The sequence below is a fragment of the Pogona vitticeps genome, chromosome 6 (genome assembly GCF_051106095.1).
Source record: "Pogona vitticeps strain Pit_001003342236 chromosome 6, PviZW2.1, whole genome shotgun sequence".
NCBI classification, from domain to species: Eukaryota; Metazoa; Chordata; class Lepidosauria; order Squamata; family Agamidae; genus Pogona; species Pogona vitticeps.
The window spans coordinates 72,118,774-72,144,312 of NC_135788.1; the positions used below are offsets into that span (position 1 = coordinate 72,118,774).

Here is a 25,539-nt window from a genome sequence, read left to right on the forward strand (position 1 = left end):
TTCTTATGAGTTACCGATCTGCTTGTTAGCTCTCACCCTAAACCCCACGCACCCCATGATGTTAACAGACCATGGCGAGGTAGCACTTTACTGGCTGGGGGCTGCCTAGCTTAAAGCGGGCAGTAGCTACCTAGTGAGGCATAATGACCTCTCCCACCGTCAGAAGTAGCCCCTGGTGTCAAGCTCTACGCCAATTGAGCAAAGACTTATAACCGGTAACTGCTACTTCGATGCTGTATGCGAAGCTGGAGTGACCTCTCCAGAGCACTAAGCCTGGGTAAAGTAATATGGAGGATAGGCTGTTACCCAAGCAGCAAATCCCCCCTCTCCACGTTGCTGAAATAGTCGAATGGAAAGGCAAGCGCCAATACAACTGGTTCCAGCAATGTCGCAGGAGTTGGCAGAATGACACGAACTGCCTTCGGGACTCCAGCTCCAGATTTTGCCTCAACGTTAACTCCTGAAGCCTTTTCCGTGAGTGGATATAACCACAAGGCAGTGGAGGTTTGAAGTCGGAGTTTTCCTTCTCCTAGATGGGCTGCCTTTCATGGTTGACGAGCCCCACCTACCCAGCCTGCTCTCTAATAGTCCGAAAGTATGATCCTGCCTCCCAGGTGTATGCAATGCTAATTGGCTTTCCTATTTACCATATTACGGTCAGAAATTGAATCAGAGAATTGGGCTATGCAGCAAGGGAGAACAAAAGAAAGCCTGGCAAAACAAACTCCTCAGCAAAATGTCAATGCAAACGTACCTGGCCTTCAGCCTCAGCCCAGCCTCCTAGGGAAAAGGGCCCAGGGTTCTGGCACACCCTCATTTAAAACAGAAAGCCCACCCCCTTGGGCCATGCCATGAGGGAGAACAAAAGCCCAGCAAAACAAACTCCTCAGCAAAATGTCCATGCAAACATACCTGGTCTTCAGCCTCAGCCCAGCCTCCTAGAGAAAAGGGCCCAGGGTCCTGGCACACCCTTATTTAAAGAAGCCCCCCCCTTGGGCCATGCACTAGAGTAGACCCATTGAATCAATGTGTATTTTGTGAGTCAACTATTCTAAGTTCTATTGATTCAGTTGGGCCTACTCTAATTGCAAATTGTTGTGTTGAACTAAGTCTGTTAGAGGAGTTGTTGTTTAGTCGTTAAGTCGTGTCTGACTCTTCATGACCCCATGGACCAGAGCACGCCAGGCCCTCCTGTCTTAGGCCTGTTTAAATCAGTGGAGCTTACAGAGCAGTTGACTTGCCAAATCCCCATTGATTCAGTGGCTCTACTCTAGTGCCATTTATTGTGCTAAGCAACAATATTTTAGCTACTGTTTTTTGGGTACAGCCATTATCACTGTCACATTTTGTTCCCATGCAGTAACTATATGTGATACATGAAACTGGTACATTGCTGCACATCCTATTTTCAATCTTTTTTTCTCTCTAGATGGTTCAGAACTTTGAAGATGAGAGTTGTTTCTTAGTCACCACAATAAAAGGTATGCTAGTAATAATGAAAATAGAAAAATCGAGAATTACAGTAGGACTGCCATAGCCATGGGAGATTGGTTCCACAATCTACTGTGGATGCCTGAAACCATGAATATGAGGTAACTCTATATACAACATATAAAGGGGCAGGACAAAGCCACAAGAGGATGCCCTTGTATATTGTATATAAAGCTCCTGTAAACTGGATAAATGAACCCATGAATAACAATCCCACAAATATAGGGGGTCTGCTGTATGAGCTGGTATATTTTGCTTTTATTTATTTAGTGTCATCTGTAGGCCACCTTCTCCTGATGAGGTGACTCAAGATAGCTCACAATGTTAAAACAAGCAAAATCAAAAACGCAATTGCTTTTACACAAGAAGAGGTTTCAGTTTCTCACATTTTCTGAAATGTGTGTGGGTTTTTTAGTTCATGATTTTTATGTAATATTGAACATTATTTAATGAGATGGAATGTCATTACTAAGTTCTAATTATTTTTACTATAGGAACCACTAAGTACCTCTCTTTCAGGATGAGTACAAGCTGAACATATGGTGCAGTGGCTGTGTCAGGTCAATTAAGGGAACAAATTCTTGATTTGTAGTAGTTTAAAGTTAGTGTTTGAACTTCTTGACATATCTGAGGTTGGAAAAAACATGTTTTCCCCCCTCTTGGACACCATTAGTGGTTTGTTTGTTTGTTTGTTTGTTTAATTTAACTTATATGCCACCCACTGTACCCACAGGTCTCTTGGCGGGGTTTTAATATCGTTATGTCTTTCTTACTAATATATCTTATGGTATTTTTCTGTTGTGTTGTTTTAACTGATTGTGAGCTGCCTTGAGTCCCCTATGGGAAGAAACTAAACTAAACCACAAGGAAAATACAGGGAAAGTACTTCAGGAGTGTTGTGTTGTGGTTGCACCAGGACAGTGGTTTGTAACTGGTAAGATGGAGGTTCTGATTTGGGGACAAAGTAGAGAGACTGATAAAACTAGAATTCAGGACTATCTGTCCCCTCCTACTTCTAGTGCAGAACTTGCTTGACTTGTGGTAGATTATCAGAAATCAATATGAACATTAAAGCCTAGGCCTTAGGAGAAAAATATCTGTTTTACAAATTGTTAATTTAACATAAGAACCACTATGCTGGGTCAGATCAAAGGACAATCAAGCCCTGCATTTTTCCCCAATGGTTGGCTTGGGTAGAGAAAGTTAAATGTTTCTCAAAGAGGAGTAGGTTCAGCCCCTTCAACCTTTCCTCTAGGTCAGTGGTCCCCAACCTTTGGCCTCCAGATGTTCTTGGACTTCAACTCCCAGAAATCCTGGCCAGCAGAGGTGGTGGTGAAGGCTTCTGGGAGTTGCAGTCCAAGAACATCTGGAAGCCCAAGATTGGGGACCATGGCTCTAGGTAACCTATTCTGCACCTTGGAAGTCTACAATCTGTGGGTGATTAGAACTCTTCACTGCAATGTCAATCTAATGATCACATTAGATTTTTATAAAGGCATTAATAGTTCTTTACATTTTTCTTAATGACTCACAGCATGGGAGTAGTATTCTTCACAGCCACTAAAACATTTTCAGTGAGTTGTTAACTCAAACTTCCACAATTCCTTTTTTGATTAGTCACTACAAGTTCAGATCTCTTGGCATATATGTGAAGTGACCACAAGGATAAGAGTTTAGGATTTTTAAAATGCCAACTTTCAGAATTTGCCAAAAATTCTCCTGGCAGAATTCTGGAAGACACAGGCCCTAAACAATGCTACAGACCAGTTTTCCTTACCTCTACTGATAGTTTCCTCAGCCTGTTTTGACTTTCAAAAACAAGGAAACTATCCTGGTGCTATTTGGAAGTTACAAGGCTTCCTGGGTTGGGAGGGTAGTTCTTTGGGAGGCGCCCCTGTGGAGGGCCTTATGGGCAGTGAAACATCCTTTCAGGAAACTTTTTGCTTTAAGCAAGAGTTCTGCTTCCACAAGTGATTGGTGGATTCCCGCTTGCATGATTGGTGGGGAAAGGGGAAATGTGCATTGAATAAACTGTTGTGCAACACATTTGCAGCCCACAAGATACTGGCCAGAGTTCTTTTGTCCCAAGAAGTGCATGCTTACATTGACACTCTCTTGCCATTTTAATGCCCAGGTGCCTGTTTTAAGGAGCTCTTGACTGTCACTTTTTGTTTAAATTGCTATCAGTAACAGTGTCAGCCACAACCTTGGCTTCTGCGGTGCTCATTCCAACATCCTAATTGTTCTAAACCAGATTTCAAGGTATTAATCTGGCTTGTTAAAACAGAATGCAGAAGTTGCAAGTCCAGAAACCACAAAACAATTGATCTCAGGATCTTGAAGTGCAATTTTATGGGTCCTAGAAGCTGTTTCCAAAAAGTTACTTGAGTTTTGTAATGTTTTTATGGCCATAAGAAATTCTTGGGTTAGATCCAGAGGTGGCTCCTGTTTCCCCTTGCACCCTTCAGTACTTCACATACTACAGCAGATGCAGAGGGGCCTAGTTAGGAGGGCAAATTGTGTTAATTACTCTGTATCTCTTCCCTGAACCATGATTATCCAGTTTGCAGAGTTCAGCATTTTTGTTCACTTGTAAAAAATTTAAATTGATATTTTATGTGGGCTATTATGAAATGTTTTAGTATGTGGAGATTCCTTTTTGAATTATCACTTTTTCCTTCTATAGCTGAAAATGGTGAAGGCTTCCATATAATTTTGAAGTGATGTTGCCACACATGTAATGGACTGACTCTCCAGTACAGAATGAAGTTGTGCTCAAGAATGACGAATAACATCCAGTCTCTTCAGGGATCTGACTTCACCATATAGAATGTTTCATATTGAAAACGCAAGATGTCCTTTCTAATGAGCTATAGTAGATGAACTTACCACTGCCATAGCCAAATGTCCTCATAAGAGGTATAAATGCCGTGACAGCTTGCATACAGGCATGAAAAAAACAAAGATGTTTCCCTTTCTCTGAAAAAATAAGGCAAGCTATGGCCAGTAGATGCAGTTTCTAGAAGCAGTATTGCTTTCCTATTATACTGTATCCAGTCTGAATGTAAACCTCTTCTGGGCATTTATCTTTCTGTGCCAGTTTGTCTATTATTTGCTTGTACCTGTATGCTGATTTTATTTTTTGATGTTAGCAGAGCACATAGTAATTTGTGTGGAGATAAAGTAGTAAAGATGATAGCAATCAGGTTTGGGGTCTTGAGAGTAAAGCTGTCAGAGCAGCATCCTCTGTATAAATTGTGTATAAGCGTGAATGTAAGAAGTGTAAATGTCAAGAGTTGGACTTTTTACTAAAGTCCTAGCCAGACGACATTAAGTATGCAGCAGAATTTATAATAACTTAAGAGAGAATCAGAACAAACCCATTGAGCTACAATATTGATTTGCAACAGGTCCATTGGAGACAATATACCTGTCTATAGTGTCTTTAAGTTCATCAACAAAGCACTCTTGCAGTTCCATGCTAAGATGTCCTTGTGAAAAAAGGTCACAAAGATAATATTGAAGGATTAAAGCAAAAAACCCCCAAAAAACAATCAAATATTAAAATGTTCATCTTTCATCCACAGACTTGCGGTCTCACATTATCACTTCTGGTGTAAAGTGTTGATTTCTTTTCTTTTTCTTCCACTCTCTCGGAAAGACCATAGGTACAGTGCCTCTTCCATACAACCAAATACTTGACTAGCAGTTGCATAGCTTATTGAATGAACTGCAAAAATGTCTTTAAATGTTAACCTGATAACCAGATAATGCTTCCAAGAATAGATGTTTATGTCTGTTCTGGTTTGTGTATCAATACAGCTACTTGGAGAGGTTTTAACGGAGAAGGCAGCTTTTTCAAATAGCTGAAACGACGTGAACACCTTAACAGAAAAAGAAGCATGTCAAATACTGTTTTTAATTTCACTCCCATTTCTAATTATGCTAGGCTAAGTGCTTAAAGTCTAATTATTCTGAAAAATGGTTTAATTACAGGCATTAGGATGCGAGATTGCTCCCTCCCACTCCCCATGACCTAAACTGTTCTGCACTGATGGGAAGGGAGAATAGAGTTTGTGAGCATGAACTGTTTTGAGTGGTTCTTGCCTATAAATTATTTTTAGCTGTATTTGGGTGTTTTCAACTGATATGTGTCATCTCAGCACTGTTTTTCCAATTTGTGAAGAATCTTTTATTGAAAAATGTCACTCAAAGCTGTACAGTAGTTTGGTTCACTTTGAATTTAATGAATGGAACCAGCAAATTGCTTTTGATTTTAAATAAGATGTATGCATTTCAATTTCAGTAAAAACATTTTCCAATAATATTTTAAGTACTCTTCCTGAAGTTTACTTTTGTCTTCTAGAAACTAATCCAGGACATGTAGACAATATTGAGATACCATCTAGGAAAGAAAAATTCCACCATTTCCAGTTACACCATGTTCATTCATACTATTAACAGATCCCAAAAGTGAGAATGATGCCTATATCAAATTGATGTTTAGTGCCAATACAAGATGTCATTTATAACTGGCAGTTGTATTTAAAATAATAGAAAGTAGCATAACTATGGATGCTTTTATTTAAATAGTGCCTGTACCAAAGTATTTGATGAAACAATTTCATAAATACCTGACCTTACAAAAGTAAAACATATAAAAACAACTGTTTGACAATATATTTCTCAACAAGTTAGTGGACAAACATGCTTATAGAGTATTGCTGTAAAATATTCTACAGCAGAAGGAATCTATGCATGTTAACAATGTAATAATACATATCCTCCATGTAATGTTTATTATAAATACTTGAACATTAATATAAAGTTGTTCATTTCTAGTAATGCCTTTTCAAGAAATTGATATATTCACTTTTTTGGCAGAACAGTGAGTCTGAGTTCAGTTCTGCTAAACTGTTCTAAAAAGTTAATGAAACCTTGAAATGCTGTAATCCATGATTTTTACAGATTTCATATGCCCTTTTTGTCTTAAAGAAAAATTGGCTGCATATGTGTGCCCGTATCTCCCAGTTCAGACTTTAAAAAACTTACTACCTTACATAAAAAAAAACTTTCAGTAGACTATTGAGGACTAAACATGTTTTTAATTTCAGCGATGATCTTGGCTGCATGTGAATGCAATATTAAACTATGGTTTACTGTTGAATACGCAGTTCCCTCCTCCCTTCTAGCAAAATCAGGAGAATCAGAATCTTATTTCTATTTGCCTGTTCTCTTCATGTTTCTTAGCACAGTATAGCATCAACGTGGGCAGTTAAATGTTCAAGTTACCCTAATATCCTAACATGGGTCAATTATTCTTAATTCCTGTGTGCTGAAACAAGATGACTTCAAAGCACAGTTCATTAACCTGTTGTGTTTCACTAAACCACAGATAAAATCAACCACAGTTTAGGATCTGGACATAATGCTAATTAAAAATGGAAGTGAATGCTTCTAATCTCCGTGCAGCTCTGCTGGAGGCAGGAAGCAGACAAACCTGAATTTGATAGTCTATTGTTTGTTTGTAACCATTGTCTGGCATCATATTTGGGCAAAACAACTATACATAACAACTGCAGACAATGGCTGATGTATGATAAGTATGAAATTGGATATGTCATCAACGGCCAAAGGTGAGAGAGTTGCAATGTCTCCAAACAGCATGCCACAGTTCATCTTCCTGTAGTACATCATCTTCACAAAATCTGCTCAGTGATACTTGAAAGAGTACACAAGAAGTATCATCAGCAACAGCACATAAACCTCTGTGCTATCATTTCTTCGCAAGTGCCAAATAGCTGAGACAGAAGTGCATGAAACAGGTGTTTTTTGTTTATGATCACATTATGTTATGCTCAAATTATTTTTTATTTTATTTATTTTATTAGATTTATACCCCACACATCTAGATGAATTACTCTGGGCGGCATTAAAATTTAAAAACAATAGAACCAATAGACATGCAAAAATCCAATATGTGAAAATGTAAATATTAAGATCCAGCAGGAGGGAAAGCCTGCCTAAATAGCCATGTCTTAAGTTTATTTCTAAAGCCACCTAGAGAGGGAGCTAGGCGGATCTCTATGGGCAAGTTGCTCCAGAGGCGAGGGGCCACTGCTGAGAAGGCTCAGTTCTTTGTTCTTTCCTTCTGGGTCTCCCTTGGCGTTAGGCCCCTCAATCGCCCAGCCTGGCTAGAACGAGTGTCTCTGGCAGAACCGGGTGGGAGAAGGCCCTCTGCTAGATATCGAGGTCCTAAACCATTTAGGGCTTTATAAGTAATCTTAAGAACTTTGAAATCAACGCAGAAACGAATGGGCAACCAATGCAAGTCGGCCAGCGTGGGGAAAATATGGTGGTGCCTCTTCACCCCAGTAAGTCTGGCCGCCGCATTTTGTACCATCTGAAGTTTCCGTGTCCGCCGCGTTTTGTACCATCTGAAATTTCCGTGTCAATCTCAAAGGCAGCCCCACGTAGAGCGCATTACAGTAGTCTTAATCTTGAGACTACGAGGGCATGAACCAAAGTGGTGAGCGCCCCCACATCAAGATAGGGACGCAGCTGGGCACTCCGCTGAAGGTGGAAGTGTGCAGAACGGACCACTGATGACACCTGGGTCTCCATGGTGAGTGCCAGGTCCAGATGTACACCCAAGCTGCAAACCTCACTCTTGGTGGTAAGTCACACACACCCCCAAAAGAGATTCCCAGACCACTGATGTCTGAGGCACCCACCCGAAGGACCTCCGTCTTGCCCAGATTCAGCCTCATTCTGTTCTCCTGCATCGATTGCTGAACAGCCCCCAGACAGTGCTCAAGGGACAATACAGCATCCACTGTTGTTGGAGAAAAGGAGATGTAGAGCTGAGTATCATCAGCATACTGTACTGATGACACGAAGCCTCTCATCTCCTGATGACTCCTCCCAGCGGCCTCATATAGATATTAAACAGCATTGGAGAGATAACTGAGCCTGGCAAGAGTCAGGCCACCAATTCCCAACTCGGAGAGCCTCCCCAGAAGGATACTGTGGTCAACAGTATCAAAAGCGGCTGAGATATCAAGAAGGATCAGCAGAGACATTTTGTCCCTGTCGGCCTCAATCAGCAGGTCATCAAACAGGGCAACCAATGCTTTCTCTGTGCCATGGTGCGGCCTGAAGCCCGACTGGAATGGATCCAGGGCACTGGTTTCATCCAGAAGAGCCTGTAGCTGATTGGCCACCACCCTCTCAACTACCTTGCTGAGGAAAGAAACATTGGCAACGGGCCTATAATTACCAATATTGTCCACCGCCAAGCTCAATTTCTTCCTAATATTCAGAACAAATGTTTTCCAATAATCTGACAGATCTCACATTTAGATATTGTTAGAAAGAACTTGTGCTGTCATAATGAGAGACTATTCTAGAATACTGAGGTACTCAGACAATACAAGTGAAGTACTCAAAGTAACACTTTAGTATTCTGCATTTGTAGCACTGGATTCAGTGTCAATACCCACAAGGGTCAAAGCTACTCAACCTCCAATGTAGCTTGAATCATACAAATTTCTTAATTGCTTATTCCCTCCCCGCCCCCAGGCAAAGTATAGGAAAATACAATGGTTGAAATGCTGTTCCTTTAAGTTACACCATAAAGGCTAATGATGCCATCAGGTGCAGTAATTTGACCAATTTCTCCCCTGAAGTTTCCAGGCCTCCTATGGATTCCTTTTCATTGTCAGGAGGCTATTTTTCCAGAAAATTGCTGCTACTGGATCATCTGTAATTAAGATTTTACTCCTGACCTGTGGCAGCCCAAAGACTTTCTGATGATGAAGGGGATTCCACAGGAGGCTCAGGATTTTGTAGGGCGAGATCAGAAATTTTTTTGTTTTGTTTGTTTTTTACATTGTTAGTCTTCGTGGTATATCCTACAACAGGATTTTGGCCAATACTTTTTTGCAATCGTCTTTTTTTTTTTAACTTTTCAGGAATTGGTTTAGCAATTTGTTTATAAGTGCCCTTTGGAAACAGCCTCCAGAATTTCCCCTGTACAGCAAAAGCTCTCTTTCTTAACAGGATTAATAAGGTATCTGATTGAAAGTATGACACATATATGTAACTGACAATTTTCCCAAGAATTGTTCAGTTCAGAACATTTGCTAACATCTCCTGAAATTTTCCATGCTGATTGACTAGCCAATACTTATATAGTAGTGGCATTCCATTTGTTGGCATTTAATCTCGTAAGCCAGCAGAATCAATCAGTTTGATACTATCTGCACATTAGATAGAATGTTGGCACAGCAACCACAGAAATTCTAGAATAAGACATTGGTCAAGGTGCCACTGTTGTTCTGTATCTGCCTAAGATATTACCTGTAATGCTGCACTAGAATAATGATTGACGTAGCTGAATTAGTTTAAAAAAGCATAGGTTGACAATGGATGCCTTACTCCCTCTTCCCATTTGCAAACATTGGCAGTGCAATTCTTCATCAGTTAAAGAATAATGCAGCAGCGGCAGAGTTGCTGTCGGGTGCCTCCTACAGAAGGAGGTGGAGTTACTGGAGCAAAGTATGCGTGGACTTTCACATCTGGCAGTTGAGCCTACAGACAAAAATTAATTACTAATAAAATCTTAAAGCTCTGGCTTTATTATCTTACATTCTAAGATACTAAATAAAAGTCTTTTTCATGATCTCTGTGCCTTCATACTGATGCAAGTGCAGAGCCATCTCTTTCATACCCCATTAGTGTGAAAGCACAGAAGACCAATGTTTAAACAACACTGCTGCAAAGCATCTTAAGTCATCCCTCCCCAAAGCACATACATCTCAGTTTTGTAATAATACTTTAAAGCACAGGTGGATGAAGTGCAGCTTTCCTGTTGTTTGTGGACTGCAACTCCTAGCCGCCCTAGGTCCCATAGCAAACATTGAAAAATACTGGACATTGCAATCTAGGAACGTAAGGAGGCCCACTCCTTGCCCATCCCTGTCTTAAAATTGCTAACCAATCAAATACAGTGGTGCCTCACTTTACGACTGCCCCGCATTACGACGAATCTGCTTTACAACAATCTTTTTGCAATCGCAAAACGATGGTCTAAATGGGAGAATTTCGCTTTGTGACGATCGGTTCCCTGATCAGCGGTTTCAAAATGGCCACCAGCTAACTAAAATGGCTCCCCGCTGTGTTTAGGGACGGATTCCTCGCTATACAGGGAGCGAAAATGGCTGCCTTATGGGGGATCTTCACTGGACGGTGAGTTTTTACCCCACTGGAACACACTGAACGGGTTTCAATGCGTTTCAATTGGGTTTTTATTTTCGCTTTATGATGTTTTCGCTTAAAAGTGATTTTCCTGGAACGGATTATCGCCGTTAAGTGAGGCACCACTGTACACAATAACTGTTTCTAGTAAAGATTTTGCTGGTCTTTTGTTTACCGTCGGGATCAAAATGGGACTACTTCTGAAGGATGGGTTACTGTATACTTGGGGTTCATTGTTAGGTGGAAAAATTGGAGATGATAAGAACTGTCCATCCTTCATAGGGCTATATATGGGAAACGGTCTAATCAGAGGCAAAAGAAATGCTACTGGCAAACTATCTTGCCCTAAGGAAAAAGGGAAGGTAACTGCTTCTATGGAGAGTTTAACTTTTTCTCTGGTTTTTTTTTGGGGGGGGGATGGTCTCGGAGGAAAACAGAAGAACCAGCAAGCTACACATTAAGCATATGAAGTTCATGAAAAAGGAGTGACAATTTTGAAGGCTAAAGCAATTAGTAAAATAAAGTATTCAGTGTTGTTAAACCTGCTCTGTTTGTCCAGAAAATAAATATACCATGAATTGGTTTGGACCAAGCAGTACCAAACGTGGCTCAGCTGGTGTGCCTAGCATTCCTCTATTTTAGTTTTGGAGGCTATTACAGTTTAATGTTCCACCTGCATTGATGTTGTGCTTAACCCTTGCCCTTATTATAAATCAGAAATGTGATTTAAATTGGTTTCAGTATGACTATGCAATAGTTTCTCCTAACCTAGCTCATGTGGGGACAGATAGAGTTAAAATTTTGTGATGAATCGTGGTTTGGCAGTTCTACAATATTAAGATGGCATTGCACTAGGGCTGATTCCTACAAGACTAGCAAAAATGGTCATTACAAGAGTTTTCATAAACCATATCCCAAAATACCCTGTTTCAGTTAATCTCCAAAACATGACCAGCGAAAAGCAATGAAATTCAACAGGGATAAGTGCACAGTATTGCACCTTGGAAAAAGAAACCAATTGCACAGATACCTGGGTCAGCAAAACTACGAGCAAGAAGGATCTTGGAATTGTCATAGATCACAAGCTAAATAGTGTGATGTGGCTACAAAAAAGGCTAATGCTATTTTAGGCTGCATAACAGAAGTATAGTTTCCAAATCCCACAAGGTGCTAGTGCCCCTCTATTCAGCCCTGGTTAGGCCTCACCTTGAGTATTGTGTCCACCACACTTCAAAAAGGATGCTAACAAATTGGAACAAGTTCAGAGGAGGGCGACAAGGATGATCAGGGGGCTGGAAACCAAGCCTTATGAGGAAAGACTGGAAGAACTGGGCGTGTTTAGCCTTGAGAAAAGAAGACTGGCTGTGTGTATGTGATATAATAGCACTTTTCAAATATTTGAAAGGCAGTCATAGAGGAGGGGAAGGATCTGTTCTCAATCATCCTAGAGTACAGGACACACAACAAATGGGCTCAAGTGAAAGGAAGCCAGCTTTCAGTTGAATATCAGGAAAACTGCCTGTTGGAGCAGTACGACAGTGGAACCAGTTACCTCGGGAGTTGGTGAGTGCTCCAACACTGGGGGCATTCAAGAAAAACTTAGATTATCACCTGGCAGATATGCTTTGATTGTATTCCTGCACTGAGCAGGGGGTTGGACTTGATGGCCTTGTAGGCCCCTTCCAACTTCATTTTTCTATAATTCTGTGAAATCAACCAAATACCCTATGTTAACCAGCAACAATCTCTCGGCCAGTCTCACAGTCTTTGTTCTAAATAGATGAACTAGGGCAACTAAAGTGTACAACAAAAGCAGTGTACCCAGTTATCATCCTGACCCTTGATAGTTATTTCTGAAAAAATTAAGCAATGGGCATTTCCCAAAAACTCCTACCAAAGACCTAGAAAAAGGGAATGTCACACTGCTTCTTTTACTGGCCCATTATGTTCAGCACATTCAAGAATTTAAATAGCTAGAGCTTACTTGAATGTTGAATGTGTTTCTTTATTTTGAAATACCTGAAGTAGACACTTTATTAAGTTTCAATGCACAGCGCTGATATGTAACAGGAACTACCCAGAAATAATAACACATAAACACTGAATCTCAGTACAGTCATATGGTACCTACTCTTATTCTTTTGATGCCTGCACGGGTGACTTGCTGACAGTCGTATAATTCAATTCTCTCTAAGTTGTGGCAGTTCTCAAGGTGTTCCAGAGTGATATCCGTAATTAGAAGGCAGTTGTCCAACTCGAGTACCTGGAGCTTTTCATGCCCACATGTGCTGCTGCTTAGATGCAGAATCCCATCATCAGTGATCAGTTCACAGTGGGACAAACTCTGTAACAAAGACTAAAACACATTAGTGAAATCTTATTTCTGTGACTGATTCTTATTTCTGTGACTGATTCTTGAAGATTCATTTTCTACCTTTTGATAATATACCTTATGCAAAGTTACTGCTGTATTCAAAATGATGGATAATAGCTGAAAACTTCAGCTGGGTTGTAAATTCTTCAAGTCCCAGTTTCTGCCCACATCCCCTCTTTCAATTCCTCACTCCTGATTAAAAACATAATCAGTGATGACCAAACATTCCCAGGGGCTCAAGTGGCCTACATCCTCATTTTAATTTTACCTCATAGTCTAGTAAACCCCACTAAGTTGATCCCTACTGTCTTGTTCATTTGTGTTTTAAACTAGTCCTTCCTAATATTAGCTGCAGCAGCACATAAGACATGAGGGGTATGATACAAAGAGTTTAGTGGAGCTGGATCCAGGAGGTTAGTGAGCTACTACTGATGTGATGTAAACTTTAATGGTAGAATGTGCTAGACCAAGGTTGAAGAGATGTAAGATGAAGGTAAGCATAGTTGAAAGAGATGATGGGACTGAGGTGAGTCCCTTAGATTCAGCGAATTTTAGAAAGGATTTCCATTTATTGCTATATATGCGAGAGGTGGATGGTTTTCGAGCCTGATTTAAGATTGCAGAGAATTCCGGATTATCCTCCACGCTGTCAGGTGCAGGGACCGAACACCCGGATGGAGGAAGCTCCGTCGTTCTGGGAGAGGAGAGACAGAATTGCCGGTAAGTGAAACAGTTCCTGTTATCTCTCTGAGGTAAGCGAACCATGGCTGTCGCGGCCACCATGGGGCGATGAGGATTGCATCTGTTCTGCATTGGATTATCCAGGTTATTGATTTGAGTAACATTGGTATCGGAGGGAAGAGGTAGGTAAGTTCTCCGGACCAAGGTGTTATGGAAACATCCACCTATAGTAGAAATAAATCTACATAGTCTCTGGAGTGAAAATGAGAAGTTAAGTGGTATCATGAAGGCGTCTCCTAGAGATGCAATGTCTGAGCCTGCTCTTGAGCAGTATCTGGGGCACTCTGCATTGAGCTGGGAGGCAAAAAGGTCTACTGTGGGTTGACCCCATCCGCGGCAGATGTCTAGGAAGACAGTGTCATTGAGGGACCATTCGTGCAATCCTGGTGGGGAGCCTGCTTAGGTGGTCTGCGAGGAAGTTGTCCTCTGATAAGATATGGATCGCCTGAGGGACGATATGGTGGGTGCAACACCACTCCCAAAAGTCTATGGTGAGGTGAAGGAGGGGTAGTGATTGGGTTCCTCCTTGTTGATTTATATAGTACACGGCAGTGGTGTTGTCAGTTACAAGCTGTACAGCTTTTCCCTGTAGCCTGGGAATGAAGGACTGGAAGGCTTTTATGATGGCCAGTAATTCCAGATGATTTATGTGAAGGGTTCTTTCCCTTTCTGACCACAGTCCATGTGCCCGGAGCTCTTGGCAGTGAGCTCCCCATCCCGAGGGGCTGGCATCCGTTGTCACTTGGATAGACAGGGAAGGAGGTGTGAATGCTCTGCCAACCAGGAGGTTGGGGGCGAGAGCCCACCAGGTAAGTTGGTGTGCCACATATGGCGGTACCTGTATCTTCTTCAACAGTGTGTCTGTTGAAGGGTCGAATCGGGAGAGGAACCAGGATTGGAGTGTGTGTAACTTGAGCCTTGCATGGGGAACCATGTAGTGGAAGCCATGAGTCCCAGCAGATGTTGGATGTTGAGGGCGGTGACAGTCCCGAGAGGTTGGAAATCTTGTAAGGCTTTGCTGATTTTTGTTATTCTTTCTGACGATAAGAAGGCTCTTGCCTGACTGGAATCTAGTTGAGCTCTTATGTAGCTCACGCACTGAGATGGTACCAGGTTGGATTTTTCTTGATTGATCTGCAGGCCAAGATTGTGTAGGACACGGAAAGTGGTGTTTGTGGCTGTTATGGCGCTTTGGTAGGTCTTGGCAACCAGGAGCCAGTCGTCGATGTACGGGAAGAGCTTCATCCCCTTGGTACGGAGGTATGCCACAACTGGAGCCATGCATTTTGTAATTGTCCTGGGGGCTGTAGAGAGCCCGAATGGGAGAACAACAAACTGGAAGGTGGTATCTTGAAACCTGAATCTGAGGAATTTCTGATGGTACGGATGGATGGAGATATGAAATTAAGCATCCTTCAGGTCAATGGTGACAAACCAGTTCCCCTGAGATAAAAGAAGGAGAATGGAATCAAGAGTTAACATGCGGAATTTTTGATAAAGTATGTATTTGTTGTCTAAGGTCCATGATGGGTCTAATACCCCCATCTTTCTTAGGGACTGCAAAATAACAAGAAAAGATGCCCCCACTTGAGTTCGAAGGTGGTACCAAGACTATTGCCCCCTTTCTCAGTAGAGATGAAATTTCCTCCTGTAGAGGTAAGGAAAAAGGGGTGGGCCTGATGGAATTTGTCAGGGTTTTTTTTTTTCGAAAAAACTCAATGAAATAGCCACATTCAATGATGGCTAGAACCCAATTATCTGTTGTTATCCTTTTCCATTCTGGAAGGAATGGGTACAGTCTTGTGGTGGTACCAGGGTATTCAAGAATATTGCTTACCCCTGCATTGGGGTTTACAAAAAAGCTGTCTGGGAGCTTGGTATTGTGCTGAGGTAGACTGTGCTGAGTTAGACTGAGGCGGCTGGTAAGCGTGCTCATGCTGTTGTTGCTTGCTGTACCGAAAGGGCTGGTACTGAGAAGGCTGGTGGTAGAATGGCTTTTTGTAAGGTGGTTTCTGGTATCTGTAAGGCTGATATGGGATGTAAGACTTGGCTGTTTTTCTCATTTTATGAATGTTCTCCATTGTATCATGAGTTTTAGAACTGAAGAGTCCTGTACCCTCAAATGGGAGGTCCTCAATTTTAGCCTTGGTATTGTCCATGATGTTTGCTGCCCTGAGCCAGGCATGTCTCTTGACTGCTATGGAGGTAAGAAGTGACTTGGAGGCAGTGTCAGCAGTATGCTCCACTGCCTGTCTTTGCTGCTTAGCGATAGTTTTAGCTTCAGCATAGGTACTGAGTTTTTAATGGCTCTGAAAGTGTTTGAAGGGTGGGAAGGATTCTGTCCCACAGGTGTCTTTGGTAGGCGCCCATTGCAGCTTGGTAATTAGAGATTCTGATAAGCAGTGCTGCTAGGGAGTAAAGTTTCTTCTCAAAGGAATCAATTTTTCTTCCTTCTCTGTTCATAGGTGTGGTGGATGATCTGCTACGTGATTTGTATTGTGTAGTCTCAACCACAATGGAGTTAGGCACTGGATGTTTAATCAGAAAGTCCGAATCTGACCCAGGAGTCTTGTAATGGTGTTCAATCCGCTGAATTTGAAGAGTTAAAGGTGATGTGTCCCAAGAATTTTTAACCAGAGTTAGGAGTGCTGGTATGAGGCTCAGACTAGGAGGAGGTGTTTTGTCCTGCTCCATATCCTGAAAGACTAGGTCCACTTCTTGTTGTGGAATCTGCGTATTGAGTTTTAATGTCTTGGCCATGCGCAAGATAAGTTGTGCATATGAGGTGAAGTTCTCCAAAGGTAACTGTGGAAGACTGCCGGCGGTACTGGTATCATGTTTCAGATTCATTCGTGCTGGGAGTAAAGGCTCAGCATCCGATTGAATAGAAGCTGAAAAGGGCTCTGTATCATGGTCATGAGGACCAGAGTATAGCGTAGCAGCCTGTACTGAAGGGTGGCTCCTGTGATGCTTAGGTCGTTTGGCAGGCATAGGCAGTGTCAGTACCATCAGTCTCTTTCGGGATGGAGGAGCTTGGGGGGTGGATAGATGCCCTTGTAGCTGGAAAGATGCTTGAATCTGAGGTGCAGGAGGGTACCGTGGCTGATATCCCAATCCTCTGTATTGATCATGGTATCCAAAGCCTTGGTATGGAAAAGGCTGGTATCATTCTTGATATGGATAACCATATTGAGGTGGACCCTCTGGATGATAGTGCTGCTGTTCAAGCTCTGACGGCTGGTATGGAGAGGCATGCTTGCGTTTCTCCTTTTTCTTTCTAGGAGTGCATGGGGCAGACTCCTGTTCCAATTCAGTCTCGGTATCAGCCCGCCCTGGTAAACAAGGGCTAAACTGGGCAATGGCCAGGCTGGACGGTGCGACAGCCTCAAAACGGCCCAAAGTTGGAGACAAGCTCAGGATCTCATGAGCCTCTTGGGCTGGAGGTAAAGTATGATCCTCCCTGTCCGATAGCCCAACAACGTCCATTGCAGAATCTTGTACTGGCATAGCAACCATAGAAAGAGTAGCTGGTTTGGCCATCTCTCTTTTTCCCCTTAGCTTTGTCCTTATTCTTTTTAGCAGGTTTAGTCAACCATGGTTGAGCTTTAGTAGCAGCAGACTTAAGTGGTTTATTAGAGTTCTTAGAGTTAACCGGTAGAGAAGTCGTGCTGAGTAAGGACTGGTCAGTAGGGCTGGTAGTGGATCTCGCAGCCTCTTGACGAGAAGCGCTTGCAGCAGAAAGGGCTGTAGCCTCTGTGGAGGGATTTAGGCGTTGCAGCCAAAGCTTAGTGGCTTGCTTTGAAAAACTCCTGCAAGCAGTGCATGACTGGGTCTGGTGGAATTCCCCCCAGGCAAAACAAACAAAGATCGTGCTCGTCTGTAAGAAGGATTTGGCGAGAACAAACTGAATACTTTTTGAAGCCCCTAGGGGCCATAAAACAAGAGGGAAGAAAAAGGAAAAAACGTTGAGGGGGGGGAAGGTGGGAAGGAGAAAAAAAAGCGATAGAACCAAGTAAAAGGAAAACCAAAGGTATCAAAGCTATATAAAAGAAAACAATATTTAAGCAAAAATAAAAAATAAAAAATTAGCAAAGCTAACAGGCTTCCCTTAATCGCTCTAGCGTTCCAAACGTCCGACACGAATGGTGGAAAAAAAGGAACTGAAAGGAAGGTTGAGGAGGCGGAGCTCATACCCTGAAGGGGAGAACTAATTGTTTCTCTCTTCCTAAGCTCTAGAATCTTCAGAACGTCCTGCGCAGGCGCAGGATAAACCCATTTGTGTGCATTCACAGAGGCCACTATGAAGCATCTGACTTAATAATTTTGGGAAAGTGTATCTACACAATCATCATTCAAGTTTATGCTCCAATTATAGATGCAGAAGAAGATGAAACTGAAAGCAGAATCAAGTGTTGTAAAATTTGGCTAGGGGACAGAAATGAAGCAGAACAACAACTCACAGTTATGTGAAGCCAACAATCTGTTCATTTTATTTTTAAAAATTAATCAAAATACTACAAAACAGAGTATAACACCACTAGTCAAAAAAAGAGAGAATTCCACATTAAGGGAAAACACACATACAAAAACAACACAATAATATGAAGGTGTACAAAGACATGTGGGTCCATTTAGAGATATAACTTATTTTCCTTCCTTATAGAGCCCCATTCTCCTTTTAAACTACATTAGTTCTTCTGAAGGCATAGAACCCTTCCCTTTTTAAAACACAAACTCCCCATATAGCAATAAAAATATCCTTATGTAACAATCTCTGTGGCTGGCATCTTCAAAGGACAGGAGTTAGAACACAGAGTTCTAACTCCTGTCCTCTGAAGATGTCAGCCACAGAGACTGGGAAAACATTAGGAAGAAAAATGTCCAGAACATGGCCAAACAGCCCAAAAAACCTACAACAACCAAAACCTAGATAGATAACAGAAGAAACACTTAGAACTGTAAAGGACAGGCAAAAAGCAATGGCAAAAGGTGACAGAAATTGGGTCAAAATGCAGTTTTTCAGAAACTGTCATGTACAAACAAATAAATCTACTACAGTTACTAGTGGAAAGAAACAGAGGAGAACAACCAAAGAGGGAAAACAATATCTCTTCCAGAAGATCCGAAAAATCTAAGGGAAATTTAAGCTTAAGTTAAGAATGCTGAATGACCAACAAGGAAGCACACAATTTGACCAGAAGAAAATAAAGGGAAGGTGGAAACTGTGTACAACAGACCTTAACAGAAGAGAGAAAAGGATGACAGACTCCTCTGAAGAAGAATCCTATGATGATTTATTTCTGCTGATTTATTTCTTCTTAATACTTTCAGAGCAGCTTTAACTTTACTTTCTTGAATTGCAGGAACACCCAGCCCCTGATGGGGGTCCCACAGGGCACTCCAAAACACTGAGGAGCTCTCTTGGCCTCTGGCAGGACTGGGTCTGTGCAGCCCTGTTCTGAGTGGGAGATGCGGGGGTTGCCATGCCTTGGGGGGACAGGGCGCGGGAGGGGGCAGGAGGCGCAGGGGCCACTCCAACTCATACTTACCTGGAAGGGGAGATACCATGATCACAAAGGTGGTTTTCCCAGGTTGAGGCTCATCTATTGCACTTTAGGTGTGCTGATCCCTGCGATTTCCCCAAATGTGGGAAACTCAACTGCATAATTTGTGGTAGTGGGGGACTGTGTTTGCACTTTTCTCTGATCTTTCTAGAATCACTTTGATCTCTTTTTCCCTTGCCAGGACCCACTGCAAAGGCAGTGCGTCCTGGTGACATCTTGGATTGCATTCCCCCTCTTTTTCTCTCCAGCAGCAAAGAGGGCAAAAGGAGTCACCGTGATCAGGAGCCAGGGGACCGCTTTGACTCCTTTCGCCCTCTTCCTTTGCCGCTGGGGAATGAAAGAGGGGGAATGCCATCCAAGGCTGAGACCCACTGCGTTTCCAAAGGAAGTGCAGGTAAGGGGATTGCTTTGGTCTCATTCCCCCTCGGTGCTCTCCGTGGCCCTCAGCGGGCCCATGGCACTGAGAACAGAGTGGGAAAGAGATCAAAGTGATCTCCCTGCACTGCTTTTGCAAAGGTGGTCTTGGTGACTTGGATATGGCATTCCCCGTCTTTCTCTCCCCAGCAGAATGAGAAGAGAGGTATTTGGTTCAGAATATTTTTTCTCTAAAAATTTTCTTTCTCTAAAAATTATGTGTGTCTTATAGTCAGGTGTGTCTTATGGAGCAAGAAATACAGTAAATCAGCAACGTATAGAAGATTTCATTGGTACAAACCAAGCTAAATTAGAAAATAAAATGGAGGAGATTAACCAACAGATTGTTACACTAGCTAACCAAATTGCAGAAACGAATCAGAGAGTTCAAGAACACAAATCACAAACTCAGGAGTTAGATCAAAGAATTATAGAAAATAAAGAACTGGCAACACTGAAATAGGAAAGAAAAAAACCCAAGAAGTTTCAAAGAAGTATGAAGAGGCAACATTGGTACTGGAAATGGACAGAGTGTCAAATATTCTTAGATTTCGCAGTGTTCCAGAAAATAATGACATTGACCTATCAGACCAAATGGAAGAAGTGTTGGCAGAATTCTTAGATATAGAGAAATCCCAGATGATCCAAGAGATTGACCAGATTTTCAGAACTCAAGTTTTGCAAAAAAGAATAAGGTCCCAAGGGATGTTCATATAGTCTTCTTGAGGAGGAAAGTTAAAGTATATTGAAGACGTTAAGAGAAAACCCACTAAAGATCCAATATAAGGAAACTGAAGTTTTAAAACAGATTCCCTGGAAAATTCGAGAGATTAGACAACAATACTTCTTTCTAACAAACAAACAAACAAACAAACAAACAAACAAACAAACAAAAACTAAATGAGAAGGATATAATTTTCAGATAGCTAATACCAGAAGGGATTTTAGTAAATTGGCAGTCAAGAAGATTCAGACTAGATAGTCTCGATAAGTCCAAAGATTTCTATGAAAAATACATAGCCACAGGAGAAGAGCAAAGTTCTATATCAGAGACAAAGGAAGAAAGGTGGGTAAGAACATCTATTGACATGTGTAACAAACAGCCCTGACCTCACCTGCCCGTCACTGCGGAACATTGATGCAGGAGCCAATGGGGGAGGGAAAAAGAAAAAGACTGGTAGAGAGAGTCTGGAGAGAGACTGTGTGTGGTTTGAAAGGAGTGAAATGTGAGTTAGAGAACTGTAAGCGTGGAGATTGAAACAGAGGGTTAAAAGAGTTAAGAAAAAAGTATTCTAATAGATTCAATGAAAGTGATTTAAATCCTGTAATTTATTCTACACATCCTTACCAATTATCTTCTTCCCTTGTTAAATAAATGATTTGTGTATTGGCATCACACGAGTCCTGGTACTGATTATATAAACGCATTCATATCTGGTAGCAGCGAGGAGGAAAGAAGAGCGAGACCCTTGTGAAGACCAGGGAAATCGGGATTTCAAAGGCGATCACAACAAAGTGGTGACCAGCAGCGGGATCTGAATATAATCCAGTGACGCCTATGGACAGAAAGGTTCCCAGAGTGGAAAAATATCTTTTAGACAAGGTGATCTGGAGTGGACGGAGTGGGTAACTCTCTAGAGCTTTACAGGGGGAAAAGCTTAGTGGAGAGGCTCCTAAACACAGATTGAGGGGCTAAGATAGGAAAAAACTATGAGGAAACCATTTCTGGCAAAAGTTTACCTCAAGAGGGAAAAGGAACAGTGGGCTAGCTTGTCCTAAGTTCAAGGGAGAGAGCTCTGAGGGGATGAAGTGGAGGCCAGGGGCAGAGAAGCTGAGGTCACTTAAAACAGCAAAAGCTGGGACTGTTTAAAGCTGATATTGCAGTTTTTTGGGGGGCTGGAGGCAAGGAGAAACTTTGTCTTGTGATAAGGGTCTGGCTGGGGGCCAGAGAGCTAAATTAAGCATCATAACCATGGATGCCAGCAGAAAAACAACTATCTTACAACGACTCACTGAAGGAAAAAAAAAGTGTTCCTTTTGGAATCTGAGCCTTCTAAATTGGATTAGAAGCATATATAAATAAATATGCCTTCCACATGGGGGAAAAAGGCATCAGGGTTGCCTCACAAGGGTTCCGATGCCTCAGATCAGGAGGGGGATGAAACTCAAGGAGGAATTACCTCAGAGGGGGAAATGGAGATCTCAAAGAGAGAAGCCGGCAGAGAATTCAGAAAATGGAAATTAGAGAAGGAACAGGAACGGGAATTCAAGCTAAAACAGCTAGAGCTAAAACAGCTAGAAATTAAAGCTAGGGCCAAGGAAAGACAATGAGAAATAGAAATGGAAAAGGAAAGGATGGCATTTGAACTAAGGCGGTTGGAATTCACAGCCCAGATTAATAATAATAATAATAATAATAATAATAATAATAATAATAATAATAATAATAATAATAATAATAATAATAATAATAATAATAATAATAATAATAATAATAATAATAATAATAATAATAATAACAACAACAACAACAACAACAACAACAGCAATTCTACTCCTGAAGGAAGACATTTGTCCTAAGCACACCTTAAAAGATTCCCCATATTTAGAATGGGTGATGATCCTGAATCTTTTATTATTCTGTCTGAACGCATGTGTGAAGATTTTGACATGAGGGAATCAGAACGTATGATCGTGATGAGGTCCCAAATAAGTGGTGAGTTAGCCAAAATATACTCCCAAATGCCCCTGGAATTAGTGAGGGATTTTAAGGAATATAAACAGTTGGTATTCTCGAGGTTTGGGATCAATGCTGAGCATCTAAGATGGAAGTTCAGAGCCTTGACAAAAACACTTGAGGAATCCTATTCCCAACTAGGGGCAAACTTGACCAAATATCTTGACAAATGGCTTCAACAGGAAGGAGTTGAAACAGTATAAGATATTAAGAACCACATGGGACTAGAGCAGTTCTATTCACTTCTACCTGGAGATCTGAGGGATCGATCTCACTGAGCATGTTAAAAGTGTTTTATTGCAGACTCGCTCCCAGCAGAAAGATGAAGAAGAAACTGAGGGAAAATGTGAAATTCCTACAGAGCTGGTGGGAGAAAATGATACAACAGCTGAATTAATACCTATTAAGATTCCTCAAGAAAGTACATTTAAAAGGGAACAAAAAGCAGATCCCATGCTGGATCAATGATTTAAGAAAGTTGGCGAAGGTCCATTAATCCCCAAGAGTCCAGAAAGGTTCTTCATAGAAAAAGACCTTTTGTATAGGAAGATCTTAATGAATCCCAGGAGGGGAGGGGAAACTCTTCACAAGCAACTGATAATTCCTTCAAATATCGAGGGGGGATAATGGAGAGGGGACACGCTGACACCTTTTCAGACCATTTACGCATCACGAAAACTAAACAAAGAATAGCTCAAAAATTTTACTGGCCTAAGATGGGGAAGCAGATGAAAGAATTTTGCCAGAGGTGTGACGTATGTCAGAGGCAAGGGAACAGCAATGACAAAACAAAAGCCAAGTTATGCCCTTTACCCATCAACCTAGAATTTGCTGCCAAGAATTTACAGAGGTAGCAAAAGAAACAAAAGGTCTGGCACGACAGGATTTCTATGAAAAGATTTCTATGAAAAATACATAGCCACAGGAGAGGAGCAAAGTTCTATATCAGAGACAGAAGAAGAAGAAAGATGGGTAAGAACATCTATTGACATGAAAGGGGAGGAATATAAGGAATTCCAAACAACCTATAAGACAATGCAGCGAGGGAAACAAAAGGAGGTCAACTATGAAACTGCAGGAAAGAGGAAAACTAGAGCAAGTAACCCAACATATAAATAAATATGGAAACAACAACAACATTTTCAGTGAATATAAATGGACTAAATTCCCCAAACAAAATATGAAAAAAAAAATTAAAGCTACAAAAAGAAAAACCAGATATAACTGTTCTTCAAGAAACCAATATTAAAGAGAAAAATTGTAATTTATTAGAGTGTCCTAAAATAGGTAATTTGTTTTCTGCATGTGATCCTAAACAAAAGAGGAGTCACTATTTATGTGAAAGCCTATAAGGAAGCCAAATTTATCTACTCAGATAATGAGGGAAGAATACTAATGGTGGAAACAGAGGTCAACATCAAAAGAAATTGGTGGCTGCCATACACACCCCTAATGAAGCACAAGAAGCGTTCTATAGGAGGCTTTATAATATCCTAAGTGAGAAGAATTATCAAAACATTTGTTTAATTGGAGATTTCAACGCTATAGTTGATCCAGTAAAGCACTATAAAAAGAATCATAAAGAGAAAAGTAAAAGAAAGTTACTACCCAAAATATTTTTTCAAATGACTGAAGAATTAAGATTGGAGGATACCTGGCGAGGACAGAACGGAGAAAAACAACAACATACATTCTACTTGAATCGGCATGAATCCTGGTCCAGAACTGACACGATATGGACAACAAATGATTTGAGGGTAGGAATAGACGAATTAAACATACAAACAAATTTATGGGCACATCATAATCCACTCAAAATCACATGGAAAGGAAGAGGAAAACAAAAAGAAAGGTGGACACTTAATACAATGATTCTGAAAGAACAAGAATTCATAGACAATGCAAAAAAGAAATGCAGTGTAACACAGAATTCCCTGCCACAGGTGATATGGGACGCAGCAAAGGCGGTATTCTATGGATTAGCAATATTATATATAATTAAAAGAAACAAAACAAAAAGACAGAAATATAATAACATGAAAGAAGAATACAGTGGTGCCTCGCATAGCGATGTTAATTGGTTCAAAAAAAACCATCGCTATGTGAAACCATTGCTATGCGAAACACCATTTCCCATAGGAATGCATTGGAAACCGGTTAATCCGTTCCAATTGGAACGGATTGCCGTTGTTAAGCGAAAAAACCCATAGGAAACATCGCTAAGCGAAACAATGTATCCTCCATTGGAATGTATTGAAGCTGACTCAATACATTTTAATGGCTTTGCGAAGTCAATTTTTGCAAAATTAAGTGTGTCATAAAAGGGTCAAAAATGGTTTTAAATGCTTGGATTAGCTTCTGCACCCTCTAAAACTGATGCAAAAGTTAATTTGGCTTTGATCTGACTTTTCATTAATTTATGGTGAATTTTTTCCCCCTAACTTTTGACAGCTGTCAAAATCTGACAGCTCCATTATTTCCTATGGGGGAAGAAAAAATTCACAAAAAATTAATGAAGACTCAGCAACTGTTCTAAATTCTTGGGTTCGTTAGAGGACCCCCTAAGTTGTGTGCAAACCTGATTTGGCTTTGATCTGAACTTTCGTTAATTTTTTGTAAATTGTTTTCTCCCCCATAGGAAAGCATGGAGCTGTCAGATTTTGACAGGTCCATTGGTTCCTATGGGCCAAAAAAAAAAATTCACAAAAAATTAACGAAAAGTCAGATCAAAGCCAAATCAGGTTTGCACATGACTTAAGGGGTCCTCTAATGAATCCAAGCATTTAGAACCGTTTTTGACCCTTCTAAGACACTTTTTTAATTGGAAAAAAAAACATCGTTAAGTGAAGCAGGGGACCTAAAATCGCATTCGTTATGTGAAGCATGGTCCCAAACTTCGCTAAGCGAAAATCGCCCATAGGAAACATCGTTATGCGATGCATATTATTTTCTAAAAAAAC

General features: G+C 41.1%; 2 protein-coding genes and 1 non-coding gene across 22 annotated transcripts in view; 2 read left to right on the forward strand and 1 right to left on the reverse strand.

Annotated features, from left to right (window-relative positions):
- Positions 1-5,818, forward strand: part of UBP1 (upstream binding protein 1) — a 71,050-nt gene extending 65,232 nt beyond the window's left edge. For all 11 annotated transcript variants that reach the window (XR_013537410.1, XR_013537411.1, XR_013537412.1 and 8 more), the window contains 2 exons: positions 1,430-1,481; positions 4,178-5,818. Coding sequence is in view for 8 of the 11 variants with exons in the window: in XM_020802068.3 (XP_020657727.1) it covers positions 1,430-1,481; positions 4,178-4,215 (90 nt within the window). In the remaining 3 variants the exon portion in view is untranslated. The remainder of the gene's footprint in view (positions 1-1,429; positions 1,482-4,177) is intronic.
- FBXL2 (F-box and leucine rich repeat protein 2) overlaps positions 1-25,539 on the reverse strand; it is a 78,314-nt gene that overhangs the window by 10,983 nt on the left and 41,792 nt on the right. For 5 of the 10 annotated variants that reach the window (XM_078377570.1, XM_078377576.1, XM_078377575.1 and 2 more), the window contains one exon: positions 12,881-13,105. In XM_078377570.1, coding sequence (XP_078233696.1) covers positions 12,881-13,105 — 225 coding nt within the window. Of the gene's footprint in view, positions 1-4,624; positions 10,084-12,880; positions 13,106-25,539 lie in introns of those variants that run through there. The other 5 variants (XM_078377571.1, XM_078377574.1, XR_012088475.2 and 2 more) reach the window with 4 other exon arrangements.
- Positions 19,406-19,569, forward strand: LOC140701479 (U1 spliceosomal RNA). The gene has a single exon (XR_012080410.2). It is a non-coding gene; the product is annotated as a U1 spliceosomal RNA (small nuclear RNA).